Source organism: Lepus europaeus, chromosome 5 (genome assembly GCF_033115175.1).
Source record: "Lepus europaeus isolate LE1 chromosome 5, mLepTim1.pri, whole genome shotgun sequence".
Lineage (NCBI taxonomy): Eukaryota > Metazoa > Chordata > Mammalia > Lagomorpha > Leporidae > Lepus > Lepus europaeus.
Window position 1 is genome coordinate 102,614,325 of NC_084831.1, and position 15,916 is coordinate 102,630,240.

Below are 15,916 nucleotides of genomic sequence, written 5' to 3' on the forward strand. Positions count from 1 at the left end.
CTACATTGTTACTCTTATCTACTTTCACTGGTATAATCTAGATTTTCTGTCTTTACTGTTTACTCTTCTTAAAGGCTTTTACCTCCATTCCTCTAAACTAAACTGCTTCCCTTTCCCTGACTTTAATTTTTAGCCAAGCTTCAAGTTTCAGCTCAACTGGAATACTACCTCCATGGTGGCTTCTCATATTCACCCAGCCTCTTTTAAGTTTTTATACCATTTAGTTTACCTTCTTGAATGGAACTTCTCACTACTGCCTTCTATGAGTCTCTTGATAAATTTCTTGAAGGTAGGCCCGCTGTTGTATCTCATAGAGCTTTAAATTCCTAACAGTGTAGGAAAATGTGCTAGATAACAATACTTGTTAATATTTGTTAAAAATAAATGACTCAGTTTTTCCCTATTTTGTGCTGCCTAAAGCCCCACGTTTAGCCAATAAAGATTATTGAATTCCTATGGGAATACAGCAATAGAAGGCAGACAAGTTCCCAGCCCTCTTCAAACTTGCATTCAAACAGGAAATAATAGAAAATAAACAAGTAAACAAAGAATAAGCATTATTTCTGTTTGTGATATTGGAGAGAAGGTACTTTAGATAAGTGGATCAAGAAAGGTTTCTCTGAGTAGGTGACATCTGAGTTGAGACCTAATGCATGAGAAGAAACCAGTCTTTAGGACTACCTTAAAATCCCTTCTTAGAGCAGGTATTATGGTATAAAGGGTTAAACCACCCCTTGGGACACCACCATCCCAAATTGGAGTGCTAGTTCGAGTCCTGGCTACTCCACTTTTGATCAGACTTCTGTTGCTAATGGAAACCAACCTTTAGGACTACCTTAAAAATCCCTTCTTGTGGTAGGTTTTATGGCACAAAGCATTCCAAATTGGAGTGCAAAGTCCCAGCTACTCCACTTTTGATCCAACTTCTGCTGCTTCTGCACTTGAGAAGACAACACATGATGGCCCAAGCAGTTGGGTCCCTGCCACCCCTGTGGGAGACCCAGATAGGAGTTCCAGGCTCTTGAGTTCTCATTTGTTACAGGCATCTTGGAAGTGAACCAGTGGGTGGAAGATTTCTCTCTGTCTCTCCTTCTCTGTCACTCTGCCTTTAAAATAATAATGATAAAAAAAAAAAAAACCTTCTTGAAAAGAACCAATATTACAAATGCAAAAGACTACATTTAATTACAAAAATAATACCCATATTTTCAATCAGTGAAGGTTTCTGTTGCTCATTTGCCACTGCTTGCTATAGGAAAGTACTAACAAAAATAGCACTGATAGAAGAAGGTTTTAAATAAAAATTTGAAGTTTATTTTAAAAACAAGCACACAACAAAACAACAGTGATTAAAGCAACCACAAAGCAAGTATAAACCACCGATATCTTTTTTCCCTCTTCATGATGTTATTTAGTAATGTTTTCTCTTTTGACTATAAGTGGTAGTCTGATGGAATGTCTATAATTCATATCTGTTGGGTATTTTTTTTTTAAGATTTATTTATTTGAAAGAGTGACAGAGAGGGAGAGAGACAGATTTTCCATACCCTGGTCACTCCCCAAAGACCTCAATTGCCAGTGGTGGGCCAGGCTGAAACCAGGAGCCTGGAGCTCCAACTGGGTCTCCAGTGTGGGTGGCAGAGGCCCAAATACTTGACCCATCTCTGCTTTCCCAGGAGCATTAGCGGGAAGTTGGATCAGAAGCAGAGTAACCAGGACTCAAACCAGTGCTCTAATATGGGATGTTAGTGTTCCAAGTGGCAGCTTAACCTGTGTTGACTCATATTGAATATTTTACAGGAAACCTTGGAGAAAATGAATCTAAGTAAATTATAAATGATTTTAAATAAAAGTTATCAGAATATATTTACTTGAGCCAGTTCCTTCCATATTTAATCATAAGCTTTTTCCCTTTTTCGCACTTCCCTCTGATCCTTATATACTACAAAACTTCAAAAAGTTCATGGACAGCAGCAGACATTTAACTTAGCAGTTAAGATGGCTACACATACATTAAAGTGTCTCCGTTTTTTTCCTGGCTCTGCCACTGACTCCAGCTTCCTGCTAATGCAGATCAGTAGCTCAAGTCATTGGGTTCCTGCCAACCTCATGGAAGACCTAGGTTCGTGTTCCTGGCTGCTGACTCCAGGCCTAGTCCCAGTCTACCTGCAGCCTTTGTGAGCTTTTGGGAGGTGAACCAGTGGATGGACCTTTGCACTGTGTCTACTTCTCAAAAAGTTCATGGAGAAATGGAATTAAAAGATGTTTTTATTTGGGCACAAAAAGTTTTGAAATCCATGCATAAGAAGAATCTCCAAAAAGTTCATGGAAAATACATATTAATGAGAAAACTATGTATGGATTTTTTTTTTTTTTTGATGTGCCCTTGTAGATTTGGACGTATTTTTCTAATTTGGCATTCTTCGACTTTCTTTTTTATTTTTAAATTATTTTCTACTTCCTTTTTTTTTAAGCAATGGGTATTGACTCAACATTTTCCATACTCCCTCAAAATCTTTGTATTTAACACTTTAAGTTACTTTTTAAAATGCCTTGAGGTGACAGAAAACTTTGATAGCAGGAGAGTATAAAATAAATCTTCCTCCCAAAGCAGACCCTGGCCTCCTTCTCCAGAGACAACCACTCTTAGGTTTCTTATAAATCCAAATGTGCATAGAGTAATATTTTTGTTTATGTCTTTTTTATGCTGTTCTCTTGTTTTTTTATTTGTTAAGTAAAATTTTAAAAAAATTTGTTTGCGCCGGCGCCGTAGCTTAACAGGCTAATCCTCCGCCTTGCGGCGCCGGCACACCGGGTTCTAGTCCCGGTTGGGGCGCCGGATTCTATCCCGGTTGCCCCTCTTCCAGGCCAGCTCTCTGCTATGGCCTGGGAAGGCAGTGGAGGATGGCCCAAATCCTTGGGCCCTGCACCCGCATGGGAGACCAGGAAAAGAACCTGGCTCCTGCCTTCGGCTCAGCGAGATGCGCTGGCCGCAGCGGCCATTGGAGGGTGAACCAACGGCAAAGGAAGACCTTTCTCTCTGTCTCTCTCTCTCTCACTATCCATTCTGCCTGTCCAAAAAAAAAAAAATTGCATATTTATTGAAATCCGTGTTTAAGTATTTACCATCTTTTTCTTTTGTTTTGTTTTGACAGGCAGAGTCAGAGAGAGAGAGAGAAAGGTCTTCTTTTTTCCATTGGTTCACCCCCCAAATGGCCGCTATGGCTGGCACGCTGCGCCGATCCTAAGCCAGGAGCCAGGTGCTTCCTCCTGGTCTCCCATGTAGGTGCAGGGCCCAAGCACTTGGGCCATCCTCCACTGCCTTCCCGGGCCACAGCAGAGAGCTGGACTGGAAGAGGAGCAACCAGGACAGAATCTGGCACCTCAACTGGGACTAGAACCCAGCGTGCCAGCGCCGCAGGCGGAGGATTAACCTAGTGAGCCGCGTCGCCGGCCCAGTATCTACCATCTTTTTTCACCTGGAATTCACAGTCGAGTGGGAGCAGATAGGTACATAAATACCAAGTACTATATGAGCACTATGAAACATTTTTTTGAGAAAGAGGGGAGAAATGAATTATTTCCTTTCTGGGAATGGGCAGGGAAAGCTCCAAAGAGGAGGTGACATTTGAAGATGATCTTAAAAGGTATTAGGGTTTTGCCCCAGCAGAAAGAAGTCTGAGCCACACCTTCAAGGTGACTGAGTGTGATTGTTTATAGCAAAGGGAACAATTCCTCTTGAGTGAGCACAAGAAATTTGTTGTAAACATAGGGGGACATAGACCAAAAGGCCAGATTATGAAGGGTCCTGAATGTTACGCTGAATCATTTAGACAGTCCCTAGGTAGTGGGGCACTGTTAAAGAAGGTTTTCTTTTCTTTTTTTTTTTTTTTTAAGATTTATTTATTTATTTGAAAGTCAGAGTTACACAGAGAGAGGAGAGGCAGAGACACAGAGAAAGGTCATCCCTCCATTGGTTCACTCCCCAGTTGGCCACAATGGGCGGAGTTGCGCCAGTCTGAAGCCAGGAGCCTCTTCCGGGTCTCACAAGTGGGTGCAGGGGCCCAAGGACTTGGGCCATCTTTCTACTGCTTTCCCAGGCCATAGCAGAGAGCTGGATTGAAAGTGGAGCAGTGGGCTCTGGAACTGGCACCCATATGGGATGCAGGCATTTCAGTCCAGGGCGTTAACCCACTGCGCCACAGTGCCGGTCCCGAAGGTTTTCCCCCTCCCTCTCCAATAGCAGTCACCCGTGTTTTTTCATTCAAGTATTAAGCAATGCCAAAAGGAAGCTATTTTTTTGTTCTTATTTTGAACAGAAGTGACTCTAAGATTTAATTCAGTGTAATGGTAGTGTAAAGTGCACTAATGCTAAGGGTATAGCTGGATGAATGTTTTACTTTAACCTAGCACCCTGATCAAGATATGGAAAGTTTTAAAGCACTGCGGGACTCTAGTCCAAACCCCACCCACAGATAATTTTATATCACCATCAGGTAATTTCATAATGGTGGCCTTTTACCTCTACAAAAGATCCATAATTTCTCTGTGACTTAAGATAGTTCTCCAAAATACACCTGAACACTGCTTTGTTGATTCTACTCTCATTTCTCCTTTCAGTGTTTTCACTTCCTCTTTGATATTGCAGTTTTCAATATATTTCCTTTTGCACTTCAAAGAAACAAAATGTACGAAGATGGGATAATTGATATTACTAGACCATGTGTATAGCTCTTGGACTAATGGAAGATCAATTTAGCTATTAGAAGGCATTCAGTGGAGAATTTTGAACATGGAATTCAGAATTCTATAGGAATTTTGAGGTGAGTGTTGATAAAAACAAAATGTGTGTGTCAGGAAGATGACTTGACAGCAGTGTGAAAAATTGATTGTAAAGGCAAAAGAGTTAGAGCTAGAAATCTGGAAATCCATGGCCGGCACCACGGCTCAATAGGCTAATCCTCCTCCTTGCGGCGCTGGCACACTGGGTTCTAGTCCCAGTAGGGGCGCCGGATTCTATCCTGGTTGCCCCTCTTCCAGGCCAGCTCTCTGCTATGGCCCGGGAAGGCAGTGGAGGATGGCCCAAGTGCTTGGGCCTTGCACCCATATGGGAGACCAGGATAAGCACCTGGCTCCTGCCTTCGGATCAGCATGGTGCGCTGGCCGCAGCATGCCGGCCGTGGCGGCCATTGGAGGGTGAACCAACGGCAAAAGAAGACCTTTCTCTCTGTCTCTCTCTCTCACTGTCCACTCTGCCTGTAAAAAAAAAAAAAAAAAAAAAAAAAAAAAAATCTGGAAATCCAGATAGGAGTCTATTGTAGTAGCCTTGAAAGTACTAAGTAGTTGCGAGAGGTCATAAGAATCAGGGCAGTACTGGTAACAGTGGCAGTGGACAATAATGGGCAGACACCAGAACTGTCAATACCAATGATTGGAAGTAGGGGAAAGAGGAAATAGTCATCAAATAGTATATAATTGAAGAAATGACAGCAAAACTTATAGAAATAAAGTCTAGGGCCATATTTAGGGAATTTATAATCTAAATTTGAGGCATGTAGGCACTTAAACCTGTATTGTGTTATTGAATGAAGTTGGAGGGATAGGTTTGTAAGACTGTTGAAAATTGAAGGACTGTTCCAAAAGATGAAAGTTTGATGATGGGTCTGGTCTCAGAGGAAGAGTGTAAAACAAGCAGAGGCAGGGATGTCTGTTGTGGCCCAGAAGGTTAAATTGCCACTTGGGATGCCCCATCCCATATGGGAGTGCCAGTTTGACTCTCAGATGCTCTGCTTCCAATCTAGCTCCCTGCTAATGTACTTTGGAAACAGCAGATGATGCCTCAAATATTTGAGTCCCTGCCACCCTGTGAAAGATCTGGATATAGAGTTCCTGGCTTTAGCCCATGTCCTTACTTACCCCACCCCCTACCACTCTGCCTTTCAAATAAATAAATCATTTTTAAGGGAATAAGCAGAATGAAGATAAAAGGATTAATCCTTAGAGTATATCAATATTTAGGGTGCTGGAGAATCAATACAAGCCAAATAATCTTTATTAGTATTTAAAGGAAGTCCCTTTTTAGTACTATAATATTAGTTGATGTGGTTTCCTCTGACTCCTTTCTACATATACTTTTCACTTTTTGTGGATGCCCCAATCTCTTTATCCACAAAACCAGTTGTTGTTTTTTTTTTTGTTTTTTGTTTTTTTTGTTTTTTATCGTTTATGATACTAACAAACTGTCTAGGTACCTTGAGTTCCTAAGGCAATAGTATGCAGCAGAAATGCGAGTGGCCCATGCTGCAGTGCAGTGGCTTGAGCTGTAGGCTGCAATGCTGCTATTCTGTATGAGCACTGGTTTGAGTCCCAGCTGCTCCACTTTTGATCCAGCTCCTTGCTAATGCTCTTGGGAAAGCAGTGGAGGAGGGCCCAAGTACCTGGGCCCCTGCCAACCATGCAGAAGACTCAGATGGAATTCTGGGTTTCTGGCTTGTTGCAGCCATTTGGGGAGTGAACCAGCAGAGGGAAGATAACTCACTCACTCTCTTTCTCTCTCTCTTTCCCCCCTTTCTCCCCCTCCCCCTCTCCCTCTCCCTCTTCCTCTCCCTCTCTCTCTCTTGCTTTCACTCTGCCTTTCAAATCAATAAAATGGATTTTAAGAAAGGAAATGTAATGTAAGCTACACATAGAGTTTTAAATTATATTTCTAGTACCCATGTTTAAAAAAAAATAAAAATAGGGGCTGGCATTGTGGTATAGCAGGAACAGCTGCTGCGTGTGATGCCAGCATCCCATATGGGTACTGGTTCAAAACCCAGCTGTTCCACTTCCCATTCAGCTCCCTGCTAATGCTCCTAGAAAGCAGCAGAAGATGACCCAAGTCCTTGGGCCCTTGCACCCACATGGGAAACCTGGAAGAAGCTCCTGGCTTCGGACCAGCCCAGCTCCAGCCATTGTGGCCATTTGGAGAATGAACCAGCAGATGGAAAGATCTCTCTCTCTCTCTTCCTGTCTCTGTCTCTGTCTCTTTCTCTCTTTGAAAAAACTCTGCCTTTCAAATACATAAGTAAATCTTTAAAAGAAAATCAAAAATAAACAGGTGAAATTAATTTCAGTAGCATATCCCATTTAATCCAGTATATCAGAAGTTTTGCCATTTATACGAGTAATAACGTCATAAGACATTTTACTTTGTTTTGCACTGACTCTTCCAAGTCTGTGTATCTTATCTTTGTGCTTGCAGACATCTCATTTCACATGTTGCTAGTTTTTGCCGTCTAGGACGGTACATTTCAAAGATTTTGAAGACTGTAATGAGGTGACTTCTGGCTAAGGAACTCTCCCATCTGCTCCATCACAAATTCCCTCAACATTCCTTTCTTTAGAGGAAAAACACAAATCTGATAAGAATAAGCAAAATGGCTTCATCTTTCTGCATGTTTGAGGTAGAAGGAACGATGCTCATTTAAAGACGGAAGTAGCATATTTCAGTTTCTGTGCTCTGCCTGAGAAAATCCTTTATTTTTTGCCTGTAGGGTACTAGAAACCAGTTCTTTCAGATTAAAGTATGGTTAAGTACAAAAGACTTTACCATAATTCTCCTATAACATTATAATCCTCCCAGCAAATAACATATAATCAACTTACATTTTATGATATTACCAGTCACAATAAAATCTTTGAGATTACAATTGTCATGATGAGTCTTAAGTCCCTGAACTGTGGTGGGTTTTTTCCTCACACTAACCAGCTCTCTGAATACCTCCTGGGTACCCTTCAATTTGTTTCAATTCTAACATGGATGCCCTCACTTCAAATGCCAGTAGTGTGTCTTGGGTCTCAGGTCACTCACACTTCTGTCTTGCTTGCCTAAAAAGGGAAGGATTCCTACAACTCCCTTCCCTTTCAGGGTGAAAGGGATTTACTAGAATGGCTTACAACACTCCAGAAAACACTTTATTTACTGTACCAGTTTGTTATAAAGGAGACAAAGGAACAAGCAGATGAAGTTACATGGGTGAGGTCCAGAAGGGTCCTGAGCATAAGCCCTTCTGTCTCCATGCGGTTGGATGTGCCACCTTCCTAGCATGGGAGTGGCTCTCCAAACCTTTCCTTAAGGGGGTTTTATGCAGACATCACTGATTAAATCATTGGCCGTTAATGATAGGATCAATTTCCAACCCATTTCCCCTTTCGAGTTTCAGGGATGGAGTTGAAATGTTGAACCCTCTAATCATGGCTTGGTCCTTCTGTGAACAACCCCCATCCTGACACGATCTAGGATCCCCTCAGCCAAGAATAATCTCATTAATATATCAAAGACGCGGTGTCACTTAGGAGATACCTAGGGTTTTAGGAGCTCTGCATCAGGAACTGGGGACACAGACCAAATATTTCTATACCACAGTAACCCTTGTTATACCATCTGCTAGAAAAGCTGTCATTTTCTACTATGATGCCAAAAATTTGGTGATACACTTTCCAAAAGCAATAGCTTAAATATAAATTATGAAATAGGAAGGTTTAAATGGATTATATGACTATTTCATTAACAAGAATAAATGACAGAAGAGCTATTACTATAATTTTTTAAAGGTTTATTTGCTTATTAGGTTGAGTTACATACAGAGAGAAAGATCTTCCATCCACTGGTTCACTCCCCAAGTGGCCACAATGGCCAGAGTTGGGCTGATCTGGAGCCAGGAGCCAAGAGCTTCTTCCAGGTCTCCCACATGGATGCAGGGGCCCAAGCACTTAGGCCATCTTCTGCTGCTTTCCCAGGCCATAGCAGAGAGCTGGATCAGAAGAGGAGTAGGACTCAACTGGCACCCATATGGGATGCTGGTGCCACAGGCAGAGGCTTTACCTGCTGTGCCACAGCACCAGCCCCATTACTATAATTTGCATTTAATTATATGAGAGAACTTCTAAAAGTATGTCGAACAAAGAAATTAAAAGATAAGTTTATTTTGGTGCAAAAAAAATTGAAAATCATAGATTTTTTTCTTTTTTTTTAAGATTTATTTTATTTATTTGAAAGAATTAGAGGAAGAGACAGAGGCAGAGAGAGAGAGAAAAATCTGGTTCACTCTTCATATGGCTGTAATAGCCAGGGCTGTGCCAGGCCGAAGGCAGGAGCCAGGAGTTTCTTCCAGGTTTCCCACATTGGTGCAGGTACCCAAGGACTTAGGCCATCTTCCACTGCTCTTCCCAAGCCATTAGCAGGGAGCATCCAGGACACAAACTGGTGCACATATAGGGACTGGCATTGCAGACAACAATTTTACCCGCTAAGCCACAAGGTCAGTCCTAGATGGTTTTTTCCCTTTTTTAAATTATTTATTTTATCATTTATTTATTTATTTGAAAGAGTTACACAGAGAGAGAAGGAGAGGCGCAGAGAGAGAGAGAGAGAGAGAGAGAGGACTTTCATCACTGGTTCACTCCCCAATTGGCTGCAATGGCCGGAGCTGCATCAATCCAAAGCCAGGAGCCAGGAACTTCCTCCGGGTCTTCCCGCACAGGTGCAGGGGCCCAAGGACTTGGGCCATCATCTTCTGCTTTCCCAGGCCATAGCAGAGAGCTGGATCAGAAGTGGAGCAGCTGGGATTAGAACCAGCACCCATATAGGATGCCGGCACTGCAGGCGGCAGCTTTACCTGCTATGCCATGGTGCCAGCCACTGTTTTTTTTCTTAATAAATTTTCCATGAGCCTTTTGAAGGCTCAGATTTTATCTGTTGCGTTGCTGCATAGTACTAGTTTTCAAAATTAATTAAACATTAGCAAAATATTAAATATAAGAGATTGTCTTGGAGCCAGCATCATGGCACAGTGTATCAAACTGCTGCTTATGACAATGAAATCCTGTATCAGAGCACCAGTTCTAGTCCTGGCTGCTGTGCTTCTGATCCAGCTCCCTGCTAATGCACCTAGGAGGCTCAAGTGCTTGAGCCACTGCCACTGCCATTGCCAACCATGTGAGAGAACAGGATGGAGTTCTTGGCTCCTGGCTTTGGCCTTGCCGAGCCCTGGCTGTTGCAGCCTCTTGGGGAATAAACCAGCAGGTTAAGATTGTGTTCTATCTCTCCCTCTCTATCACTCTACCTTTCAAATAAAATAAAAAAAATTGTCTTATAAAATAGAATGGGGGTCCAGCCCTATGGCATAGCGAGTAAAGCCTCTGCCTGTAGTGCCGGCATCCCATATGGGCACTGATTTGAGTCCCAGCTGCTCCACTTCTGATCTAGCTCTTTGCTGTGGCCTGGGAAAGCAGTGGAAGATAACCCAAATCTTTGGGCCCCTACACCTGCATGGGAGACCTGGAAGAACCTCCTGGCTCCTGACTTCAGATCAGCCCAGCTTCAGCCATTGTAGCCATTTGGGGAGTGAACCAGTTCTTTCTCTGTCTCTGGTTCTGCCTCTCTGTAACTCTGCCTTTCAAATAATAAATAAATCTTAAAAAAAAAAAAAAAAGGTTTTGTTACAAATTGTGTATTTAGTTCATAGGAGAAAATGTTTTGTTAGCCACCAAATTCTTAAAATATATTTAAATTGGGGCCAGTGCCATGGCTCACTTGGTTAATTCTCCACCTGTGGCGCTGGCATCCCATATGGGCGCTGGTTCTAGTCCTGGTTGCTCCGCTTCCAGTCTGGCTCTCTGCTGTGGCCCAGGAGGGCAGTGGAGGATGGCCCAAGTGTTTGGGCCCCTGCACCTGCATGGGAAACCAGGAGGAAGCACCTCGCTCCTGGCTTCGGAAAGGCACAGTGCCGGCTGTGGTGGCCATTTGGGGGGTGAACCAATGGAAGGAAGACCTTTCTCTCTGTCTCTCTCTCACTGTCTATGACTCCACCTGTCAAATTAAAAAATATATGTATTTAGATTAATTTTTAAAAGCATTCATGGAAAATACTAATATTGATTATAAATCAAGACAATATTTGTTTTCTAATGCTTTGATACAGGTTGAAAAGTATAATGTAAATCAGGATGAAAATATTTATGTACGAGGATATTTCAAAAAGTTAATGGAAAAGTTAGCTCTTCATTTCATCGCCCATGAATTTTTTTGGAACACTCTCATAGATTTGATTGTCAGATGGGTTTAGCAATGAGCTAGTTAAGAATCTTCATATGAGGTTTTTGTTTTCATTTTCTTGTTTATTTATTTACTTTTCATTTTATTGAAACACACAGAGAGGGAGAGAGAAAGGGAAAAAAACAACAGATTTTCTATTCACTTGTTCAATCCCAAATGCTTTCAACAGCCAGGGATGGGCCAGGATGAAGCCATGAGCCTGGAACCCAGTCTGCATCTCCCTGTGGGTGTCAGGGACACAAGTACTTGAGTCATCATCCACTGCCTTCCAGAATGCACATTAGCAGGAAGCTGGATTGGAAACAGTATATTCAGAATTTAAACCAGGCAATCCAATATGGGAAGCAGGTGTCCCAAGTGGCATTTTAACCACTGTGCCAAACACCTGCCCCTTTCTTTTCAGTAGAAAAGAACTTAGAATAAAAGGGAGACTTTCAGGAAGCAGTTTGTCAACTGAGTGGGCATAATCTTGGGTTTAAAAGGAAATTGTAGGGACTAGCACTGTGGCATAGCAGGTAAAGCCATCACCTGCAATGCCAGCATCCCATGTGGGTGCCGGTTTGAGTCCTGGCTGCTCCACTAATGATCCAGCTCTCTGCTATGGCCTGGGAAAGCAGTAGAAGATGGCCCAAGTCTAACTGGAGTCTGAACCGCTACACCAGACACAGTATCAGGTGTTTTTGTTTTGTTTTTTAAGATTTGCTAGAATGGCTAATTTAAGAATGCTAGAATGGTAAATTTCCTTGAAAGGCAGAATTAAAGAGAGAGGGAGGGATATGCAAAGAGATCTTCCATCCACTGGTTCACTCCCCAAATGGTTGCAATGGCCAGGACTGTGCCAGGCTGAAGACAGGACCCAGGAGCTTCACCTGGGTCTCCTGCATGGGTGCAGGGGCCTAAGTACTTGGGACATCTTTTGCTGCTTTTCCCAGGCCCTTTGCAAGGAGCTGGATCAGAAGCAGGCAGGAGTTGAACTAGTGCCCAGATGGATGCCAGTGTCACAGGCAGCAGCTTAACCTGCTGTGCCACAACGCAGACTCCTACAATTTCCTTTTTTTTTTTTTTTTTTTTTTTTTTTGACAGGCAGAGTGGACAGGGAGAGAGAGAGACAGAGAGAAAGGTCTTCCTTTGCCGTTGGTTCACCCTCCAATGGCTGCCGTGGTTGGCGCGCTGCGGCCGGCGCACCGCGCTGATCCGATGGCAGGAGCCAGGTGCTTCTCCTGGTCTCCCATGGGGTGCAGGGCCCAAGCACTTGGGCCATCCTCCACTGCACTCCCTGGCCACAGCAGAGAGCTGGCCTGGAAGAGGGGCATCCGGGACAGGACCGGTGCCCCGACCGGGACTAGAACCCAGTGTGCCGGCGCCGCAAGGCGGAGGATTAGCCTAGTGAGCCACGGCGCCGGTTTTTGTTTTTGTTTTTTTTTTTAAGATTTATTTATTTATTCATTTGAAGGCAGAGTTACAGAGAGGCAGAGGCAGAGAGAGAGAAGTCTTCCATCTGCTGGTTCACTCCCCAGGTGGCTGCAATGGCAGGAGCTGCACCGATCCAAAGCCAGGAGCCAGGAGATTCTTCTGAGTCTTCCATACAGGTGCAGGAGCCCAAGGACTTGGGCCATTTTCTACTGCTTTCCCAGGCCATAGCAGAGAGTTGGATCGGAAGTGGAGCAGCTGGGACTCAAATCAGCACCCATATGGGATTCTGGCACTGCAGGCAGCAGCTTTACCTGCCACAGCGCTGGCCCTGAAAGAACCTGTTTTTTAAAAGAAAGTTTCAGCCTGGATTCCCATTCACATCTGCTATGCAAATGAGGGATGCAGGCTTTCTGGGGAAGTGCTACGCCTTGATTGGCTAACTTAAAACTGACTACTGGTCACAATTCATTGGCCAGGTCTGGTGATCAAATGGGACTTTTCAGAGGCTGTTTGTCTCGGCAGTTCAGGCAGGGAACATGCTCAGGCAAAGGCCACAAAGTAATTTTTCCAGGAATGTGGAACATAACACAGGATGAGTGTTACTTCTAGTTAGCAAACAGTTCCTCAGCTCCATTTTGAATTTTAGGCCCATTTTGCTACTCATGGTCTATCCTGAAGGTTCAGCTTTTTCCAGAATTCGCATTGTTTGTTTGAGATTTAATTACTACAGGAAAAAACAAATCAGATAATATTTTCAGGAACATTTTCTAGATATGTTCATCCATTTAAGTATATAGCCTTTTTGGCCATATGCTTATCTCAAAAGTTTAAAAATTATTACAGTTAGAGGTCGGTGTTGTGGAGTAGTGGGTAAAGCATCCCATATGGCCACCAGTTTGAGTCCCAGCTGCTCCACTACTGATCCAACTTCCTGCTAATGGCCTGGGAAAGCAGTGGAAGATGGCCCAATTACTTGGGCCCCTGCCATCCAAGTGGGAGACCTGGAAGAAGCTCCTGGTTCCTGACTTCTGTCTGTCCCACTCCTGGCTGTTGCAGCCATTTGAGGAGTAAAGCAGCAGATTGAAGATTTTCTCTCTCTCTGTAACTCTGACTTTCAAATAAATAAATCTTTTATATAAATATATATATGTATATTTAAAGATCTATTTATTTATTTGAAAGTCAGAGTTACATAGAGAGGAGAGGCAGAGAGAGAAAGAAAGAGAGGACTTCCATCCGACAGTTCACTCCCCAATTGGCTACAACAGTTGGAGCTGCACCAGTCCGAAGCTGGGAGCCAGGAGCTTTTTCCAGGTCTCCCACGTGGGTGCAGGGGCCCAAGGACTTGGGCCATACCATATAGATTAGGTATTAAAGAGAATTGAATTTTTATTTAAGGCTTAAGGTATAGGTGTGTGTGTGCATACTTCTTATGTTTTTTAACAAAATTTCAAATTGGATTTCTCCTCAGCCATTTTGGACCTTTTGAGTGGGTAGTCTGTTTCATTTCTGACTGTTGACTTTGATTCATCAATAATTCATTTTTTTCCTATTAACAGAGATAAAAGCAACTGTGCTTGATGACTGCAAGAAAGAAGGCGAATGGAAGGTAGAATTTACAAAATTGCTTATATTCAGGGCTTCAGTATATTGCCCTTACGATGCATTTATATGAATATAGGGTCTACAAGTATACTGCTTGCCTTCAAATCCTAACTTCACCATGTGATAGCTGTGGCTCCTTGGGCAAGCTACTTCACCGTTCTCTGTCTCTATGTCTTGTCTGTAAAATGGGGATGGTAATACCATATATGGTAGTTGTAAATATTAAGTTGAATTAATTCATGTAAATTGCCTAAAACAGTACTTGGAATAGTAATTATTCTATAAGTGGTAATTTATAATTTTAAGAAAATTTGATGTTAAGCAATATACATTTTTTAAAGATTTATTTTTATTTATTTGAAAGATAACGTTACAGAGCAAGGTAGAGCTGAGATTTCGAGAGAGAGGGAGAGAGATCTTCCATCTGCTGGTTCACTCCCCAAATGACCGCAATGGCCAGAGCTGAGCTGATCTGAGGCCACGAGCCAGGAGCTTCTTCCAGGTCTCCCATGTGGGTGCAGGGGCCCAAGGACTTTGGCCATTTTCTACTGCTTTCCCAGGCCATAGCAGAGAGCTGGCTCGGAAGTACAGCAGCTGGGACTCAAATCAGTGCCCATATGGGATGCTGGCTCTACAGGCCACAAATCCGGCCCCACACATAATATACATTTAAAATGAATGTAGCTCTCTGCTTTGAAGAGTGATGGTGCTCTGGGTGGGGTGGAGATGGGGTTGTATCTTCTATCTACTGGTTCACTCCCTTAATGCCTGCAACAGCCAGGGTTGGTCCAGGCAAAAGCCAGGAATTGGGAACTCCATGTGGACCTTCCACATGGGTTGCAGGAACCCAACTACTTGAGTTATCATCTGCTACCTTCCCAGGTGCATTAGCAGGATTGCAGGTGCTGGGACTTGAACCAGCACTCCTGTATGAGATGTGGGCAACCCAGGGTTGGCGCTGTGATTCAGCGAGTTAAAGCCCTGGCCTGAAGTGCCAGCATTCCATATGGGCGCTGGTTCTAATACCAGTAGCTCCTCTTCTGATCCACCTCTCTGCTATGGCCTGGGAAAGCAGTAGAGGAGGGCCCAAGTCCTTGGGCTCCTGCACCCACATGGGAGACCCAGAAGAAGCTCCTGGCTCCTGACTTCAGATCGGCATAGCTCTGGCCGTTGTGGCCTTCTGTGGAGTGAACCAGTGGATGGAAGACCTTTGTCTCTGTCTCTACCTCTGTGTAACTCTGTCTTTCAAATAAATAAAATAAATCTTTAAAAAAAAAGAAAAAGAGATGTGGGCAACCCAAGCAGCAGTTTAACCTACTATGCCATAAGGCTGGCCCCCAAAATTGAAATTATTTTATTTGCATATATATACATATATATGCATATACACACACACACATACATACTGAAAGAATAAATCTCAGATCATGCAACTTAAAAGATCAGTTGAGGCCGGCACCGTGGCTTAACAGGCTAATCCTCCGCCTTGCGGCGCCGGCACACCAGGTTCTAGTGCCGGTTGGGGCACCGGACTCTATCCTGGTTGCCCCTCTTCCAGGCCAGCTCTCTGCTATGGCCCAGGAAGGCAGTGGAGGATGGCCTAAGTGCTTGGGCCCTGCACCCACATGGTAGACCAGGAGAAGCACCTGGCTCCTGGCTTCGGATCAGCGAGATGCGCCGGCCGCAGCGGCCATTGGAGGGTGAACCAACGGCAAAAAGGAAGACCTTTCTCTCTGTCTCTCTCCCTCACTATCCACTCTGCCTGTCAAAAAAAAAAAAAAAAAATCAGTTGAGATCATT

At 43.5% G+C, this 15,916-nt stretch overlaps 1 protein-coding gene across 1 annotated transcript in view; it reads left to right on the forward strand.

Annotated features, from left to right (window-relative positions):
• The window catches only part of STXBP3 (syntaxin binding protein 3), a 67,882-nt gene that overhangs the window by 4,860 nt on the left and 47,106 nt on the right, over nt 1-15,916 (forward strand). Inside the window, exon 2 of the mRNA XM_062191877.1 lies at nt 14,071-14,120. Within this exon, the coding sequence (XP_062047861.1) occupies nt 14,071-14,120 (50 nt within the window). The remainder of the gene's footprint in view (nt 1-14,070; nt 14,121-15,916) is intronic.